The sequence below is a fragment of the Gavialis gangeticus genome, unplaced genomic scaffold (assembly GCF_001723915.1).
Source record: "Gavialis gangeticus isolate Ggan-Ray unplaced genomic scaffold, GavGan_comp1, whole genome shotgun sequence".
Classification (NCBI taxonomy): Eukaryota; Metazoa; Chordata; order Crocodylia; family Gavialidae; genus Gavialis; species Gavialis gangeticus.
In genome coordinates, this window is record NW_017729002.1 from 21,029,830 (window position 1) to 21,036,868 (window position 7,039).

Below are 7,039 nucleotides of genomic sequence, written 5' to 3' on the forward strand. Positions count from 1 at the left end.
CCCCACAGCTCAGTACTGCTTAGTATCTGTGTGTATTTCAGATAACTCCTACAAAGGATCCATGTGCTAATTAGCTCCCATACTCATGACTGGAACTGGGTGTTCTTGTCATGAGAACTGAGATTTATATTAAATTTATATGCAAATGGGTGATGTTTGCCAGATTTTTAAGGGTGGTGAAGAAATGGGAATAATTAGAAATGGGAAAGAAAGGCACAGCTCAGCTGTGGGAGCGAAGCAGAAGTTGAATGTATGCAGTGTAGCGGCTCACCATGACTGGAAAAAAGAGTCAGCGCTGAGTGGGACTGCTCAGTGGCCACTACTGTAATTCTTATTCCGATGGGCTACGCTAATCTATCCTTGTGGTAGGTTCCCATCATCATGTGTGTCCAATATGGGCATGTGTTTTATAGCTATGCTTAGTGTTGGCTACATTTAATCAACTTCATAGTTGGTTTCCATTCCTGAGCACATGCTGCTTTTGGCAGTAGTTTAATGATAGACAGTGTAGGTAATGAGGTTTCCTTGTATGCAAATATATGACAAGGGTTTTTTTCCCCCCATGTTGTTTGTATTTGAGTAAATATGGTAGTTATCTTCAGTTAAATCCTAGAGAAGGGTGGTAAGGTGTCTTTCTGCTGCTTCTTGAACCTTTTCTCCACCCACACTTCTTTCAAATGGGCCTAGTAGAAAAGAAAAATAACTGGAGACTATTTATTTCTTCCCTTTGTGTTATCTTTCCCCACTACAATGATACTTAGCACTATGTCCATTCTCTATATTTTCAAAGGGCGGCACAAACAGGTAACCATTCAAGTGAAATTCTAACTTTTTCTAAGTTCTTCATAGGCCCTTTCACAGCAGTTTATAAATGCCTGATGTATAGATACAATGGATACATAGTAAAATTGACTTTTGTAAGTTTTTGGCAGAACTAGAGTAAGAATATGGACATTCCTAGCTTACTGCTCTGTATTCAGTCCATTAGACTGCAGAGCATCTTCATTTTTTAAAAAACAGTGGGGTTAATACTATTAAAAAACCATTCAACTGACTAGTGAAAAGTGCTGGAGTTTGATATATCTCTGGGGAGAACAATTATTTCAGACAGAGGGCTGCTTACTGAGTTTTAGCAAGCTGTTGACGGCCACATGGGTAGCCCTGCCCCTTGACAGGTGTCCCACCCCCTGGTTGCCATCTTGTGACTGGAAGTCCTGCCCTTTAACCCTCGACCTTTGCCACCAGAAGTCCCTCCCCTTACCCCTGGAAATACTCCTTTCAGCAAGGGGCTTTGCCATCTCAGAACCAGAAAAATACCAAATTATATTCTAAAAATCAAACATCTACAACATTCATTAATTTGATTTAAAAAAATAGTGTTGTCCTGATTTACATGTGTTTGTGTAGTGTACACAGAGGTGGTTGCACAAAAGCATAAAATGAAGTCTTACTCTTGTATATTGTGGGGAGGTGTGGGGCATGGAGATAGGTTTCATAGACATTAGGGCTGGAAGGGACCTCGGAATATCATCGAGTCCCACCCCCTGCCCAAAGGGCAGGGAGTCATCTGGGGTCATAGGATCCCAGCAAGATAAGCATCCAATTTGCTCTTGAAGGTGTTCAATGCAGGTGCTTGAACCACCTCCGATGGCAGGCTGTTCCAGACCTTGGGGGCTCAGACAGTAAAGAAATTCTTCCTTATGTCCAGCCTGAAACAGTCTTGTAGTAGTTGGTGGGGGGGCTGTTAATGTGTGGGTATGTAGGGTGTGGGGGAGTGTGGGGGTGTGAGTGTGGGGTGAGGGAGCATGTGAGTGTGGATATGTGGGGTGTGGGTGGGTATGGGGTTTGTGGGGTGCTGTGTATGGGGGAGGATGGCTGGGTGTGTGAGTGGGTGTGGGGGTCTGCGTGTATGGCAGAGTGGGGGGGGTGTGGGTGCATGTGTATTGTGGGGTGTGCGTGTGGGACTCACCCTATGAACACTCTCTCACTGTGCTCACATACACAGAGTCTCTCCCTCCCTCACTGCTCGCGCTCTCTCTCTCCGTCTCTCTCTGTCTCTGTCTCTCTCTCTCTCTGTCTCTCTCATTGCACGGATGGACACACACATGCCCCCTCCCACTCCTGGCCCCAGGGTACCAGTGTGGGCCCCATGCTCCTGCAGTCTGGAGATGCAGCCATGTGGTGCGGGAGCAGTCCGAAAGCTGCAGCAGGCAGAGACTTCTGGTAGGTGGGGTGGGGCCAGGCTGGCCTTGTTGCTTGCTCCTGCTGGCTCCCCCTAGGTCTTTGAAAGGCAGCTAGGAGCAGATAAATATACATTTTCTAAATTTTTTAGGGGCCCTGTGGGCCACATAGAATGGCCTAGTGGGTTGGATGCAACCTGTGGGCTATATTTTGCCCACCCTTGATCTATTGGGAGATTGAAATATCTTGTCTTGAAGACCAGATGCTGAATGAAGAAGCTGCAATGATGTAGGCTTTCTCACTGTGCCTCAGTTTGGATGTAGAGGAAGCACTTCATTAAGCAAGTAAGCAGATTAATTATCATGCCAGTTTTTGCCTTAGTCTCTCTGCATGGGCCCCCAGTGAGGATGCACATTTTGGTTATGTATGACAGGGAAGTGCCATCTAAGAGCACCTGTTCATTTCACATAGCCACCAAACTGATCTTCTAACATAACTTCTTGTGATCACTACTGAGCTGGATTTGAACTCATGGGCTAAGTACTGTTAAAAATGTGGGCATGGTAGTTTGGAGCTAAGTGCAGGAGCTAAGCTGGCTGTTCTGAGCACATTACACTTCTAGCACTACTCTAGTCCAGCTCACTCAGGCCTGTGTGTACAGCCTGTCTGCAGGAAAAATGAAAGGAAATCAACTAACAGCTTGAAATTGATGGATGTAAGTTAAAGCATGTTCATGTCCCATGTGGATCCTCTCATTCATAAGTAAGTCAAAAATAGTTGGCATATCCTGGCTAGTGTTCAGATGTATAAAGTGAAAAAAATTAAAGATTCCAAATCATGAAAAGGCATAAGGCTGAAAAGGTGTGAGGTGTCAGTTGGGTGTATTCAGAGAAACCAGAATTTAGGACCAAGGGATATCCAGCTTCATAACTGAGATGGAGATTAAGGTTACATAGTTGGAGTCACTTATGTTTTACTGAATTGAGCTCCTTCTATTCTGACTGAGTTGGCAAAATCATTAACTGCTTCAAGGAAAGGAAGAGGATTAGCAAAGGAAAGAAGTCTCAGCATTGCCTTGAAAGGCAGTCAGACCAAGCCTCTTCTCTTACCAGGTGGCAGGATCTGCTCTATTCTAAAAGGGCAATTTGAATCTTGAGGGCCTTAACTTATCGACATTAATAGGAGTGTGGCAGGGAATTGTGTGTACCTGCCACTTTAAGGGCCTGGAGCTGGCAGCAGTCAGGTGCCTGATGAGGGCAGCCATTTTGGATTCAGGGCTGCCCATATAAGCAAGGTAGTTCTGCTGCTAGAGGTGAGGCAATAACATTGCCTGGCTGCTGATATCATCTGGTGGTAAGGGAGGAGCTGTAGGGGATGGTAAGGAGGCTCCTGATCCTGGGCATGACCTAAAACTGCACCCTGCTGGGAGTGGGTGGCCTGGTGGGGCTCCCAATGGTGCAGGAGCCCCCAGGAAATGCCAAGCCAGTTACCACCCCGGTGAAAGGTGAGTTGGGGCACCTTAGCCCTTAGCCCCCATGACTGGGTAGGTGACCCCTTTGTTTGGAGGGTCCAGAGGGTGGACCCTTGGGGAGTGAAGAAAGGGCCATAGACTCAAGGCCTGTCTGAGTTTCCCCTGACTGGCCCATGTTGGAGCCAGGACCAGAAGGGTCGAAGGGCTGGGGGGCCCACTGAGGGACACCCAAGAGCTGAGGGCCTGGGGTCCTGACCGGTCTGGAGGTGGTTCAGGGCTAATAGCTGAAGGTCCCGGTTGGGGGATCACACCTGAAGGGGAACCAGCTCAGGAAGATAAGTTGCCTGGTATGATGGTGGAAGAGGCCGCCTGAGGGGAGGAATCTAGGTGGGGTCCAGTAGTAGGATTCTGGGGCCCAGAGTGGGGGCTGGTGATTATGTGAACATTGAGATGCCATCTGCGAGGCTTGGGTTGCAGTGTAGGGGAGGAAGGGAGCCACAGATAGTGTCCCCTTGCATTGGGGCAGAAAATGGGCAGCCTCCCGCTTGATTAACATCTACTAATTAAATATTAACAACAAGGTGTGGCGAGCGAGAAGGTGGGCGGTTAGCCCAGGAACAGGTGCGCAGGCTGCAGGGAAAGCAGCTCCAAGCAGGCCCCCTGCTACAATGAGCCTTAGTTTTCTTAGCAGACAACACTGACCTACCACTAACAAAATAGGTAATTTGTTTTGAGGTGTTGCTTTTAACAGTTTAATTCTAATTTTAGTAATAATATATTTTGCCTGGGTTAGGGAAAAGAGAGTTTCTTGGTGTGTGTGTGTTTTTTGGGGGGGGTTTTAACTCTTCACTTGGTATCTCTGGCTGTAAGTCTCACTGGAGGTGTGACATGATATACACAAACAGAATAACCTCTTGGTGACAATCAGCACTAGCACTGGGTTCAACACTGTATTAGTAGTACATCCTCTGCTAGTGATGGTAACTTTTCTCATGGAGACCAGACCTCTGTGTTAGGCTAGGATGTAGAAATCTGCTTTTTCTGTAGCCTTTCAACTTCATTAAAATGACACTTTCTCTGGAATGATGAGGTGCTGATCTTGAAGCAGGAGGATGCTGAAAGTCCAGCTTTGGCAGACTGAGAGTAAAAGGGAAATTAGGAATAAGACACAAAAACAGATTACATTTAATAAAAGTCTGAGTGCAAAAATTGAAGATTCCACTTTGACTTGATATCGAATCCTTGATCATACAAGGAAAGTCTATAAGATAGACGGCCTAGAATTGAATTCAGGCTTCCTGTGGCTAATAAGTGACTTTATATAGAATTCCTTTTTGAAGAGATCATCTTTTTAATGAGTGAAAAAGGTTAATTCACTAAAACATCATTTTGTTAATAATTTTCAAGACTTATTTTCTATCCAGTGCAGGATGTATTCTTTATAATATTATATCCTTAATTAAACTACAATTTGTTCTACCTGTGTTTTAAAAGCTGTCTAGCCTTTTATAATAGAAGTCCAAACTAAGCATCAGTTTCATAGCATTTCTGTGGTGTAAGTTCTAATTGATGTAAAGAGCTGTATGGATTCTCTACTTGTTTAACATCTGGTTCACTAGGCTGACGGAGGATTTAGTTGTCACCCAGGTGGTGCGGTTATGCGTTATAGGGTAAGGGAAGGAAATGAGTTGGACATTAGCTGAATGAACACTTTCCCTTGTCTGATTCAGAGTGGTGTACAGTACTGGGTTGGAGGAGGCTACAGTTTTTCACCATGAATGATGAGCACTGGAGGAGGATGTAGGAAATTTAAGGGGAAACCTTAATGGCGACTGGAATTGAGTGGAAGGGAATCAAGAGAATTCCTATATGGACCGAGGGAGTCTGACCATAGACGTAAATATGGTTTGTTTATTATCAAAAGGAGTCTTTGAAGTCCTCAGCTGTTACCAGTTGAGATGCATTCAACAGTGTCTATCTTTTTTTTTTTTTTTCATAGTTTCCTATCTATTGATATGCTTTGCCAAAAACCCCACTCTCCTAAAAAAGCACAACTAGTTAATAGTATGTATCTTTCCCAGGGTATTTTGTAAGTATGCCTAATACTTTGGGCTCCATGAGATATAAAGATGGTAGCGATTGCTTATGTAGACAACTTAGCATCACAACTCTGAGGTTGAAGGTAGTATAATGTAAGCCAGTGGTTCTTAACCTTTTAGATTTGAGGCACCTCTCAGTAGGCTTGAGGCACCTCTCAGAAAATACTGGCTCTCTGTTCATTTATTTTTAAACTACTGAAAAATAATAAAGGGATTCTTCCATTGCAAAGAACTCAGAAAGCCTGCAACAGGTCAGAATGGTTTAACACTATGACTTTGTTTGAAATATCTGGCTTTAGCTTGTGGAAAGTCCAACAGTGGTAACATTGTATGGCACTTCAGGGTATAAGCATTATATAAATAGTTTTTATTCCATCCAGATAACACTCTTAGTGTTTAAATATTGTCTTATGCATACAGTGGTTATTTGGGGGTCATTCCATGTTACATTTCAACCCTTATTATTAATGAACTGAATGAGCTTGTGGTTGTTTACCTCATTTTACACATTTGTCTTCTCTTATCCCAGCAGGAATATTACTGGGCCTCCTGATCTGCACAGTCACATCCCCATTAGACACTTCTGGGACCAGAGTGAACCTAGGCTCTTTGTATGTGAAGCGATTCTTGAACCAAACCATCCATTTCTAGAAAAGACTCAAAACCAGACAAAGAGCTCAGAAAGCACAGTATGTTTTTTCTCATGCTTTTTTCTGTATTGTCTGTTAGTACTTGTCTTTGCTGAGGTGTAAGGATAGGCCTTCTGATGCAATGCACAAAAGGCATAAGCCAATTTTTTAAAGTATTTGTTGCCCTTTGCTTCAATTGGTTATAGTATATTTTTCCGCTAGTAGTAGCAAACAGAAGGAAATGAAGACCTGATGCTCTTCTTGTAAAGAACAATCAGAAAAAGTATTTAGTTTTTTATATATATTTGTGATAGTCTTCAAACACTAAAGAAGCAGAAAACATCTAGATAACTTTTTATTTCATTTTAAAAGGTGCCTATTCAGCAAAGCACTTAACACATGTTTAAAGAAGTAAGTAGGTTCATTGATTTCATTTGTGTATGTGTATCAAGACCTGCACCCATTGCAGAAATATTTACATTGCTAGTATACTGGGGTTATGACCCAAAATACTGTATATGAGCTTATACCGTGTATGAACCCCTGCCATTGCTGTGTGTCAGGATATCAAACAAATACTGCTCTTTAAAACCCACAGGAGTTTAGTACTAGTACAAGGTAGGCTAGGGAACAGTGATCATGAAATGATCCAGTTTGCT

The 7,039-nt window shown here is 43.5% G+C and overlaps 1 protein-coding gene across 1 annotated transcript in view; it reads left to right on the top strand.

The window, feature by feature from the left end:
- Positions 1-7,039, top strand: part of IFT140 (intraflagellar transport 140) — a 275,996-nt gene that overhangs the window by 140,928 nt on the left and 128,029 nt on the right. Inside the window, exon 16 of the mRNA XM_019507634.1 lies at positions 6,281-6,440. Within this exon, the coding sequence (XP_019363179.1) occupies positions 6,281-6,440 (160 nt within the window). The remainder of the gene's footprint in view (positions 1-6,280; positions 6,441-7,039) is intronic.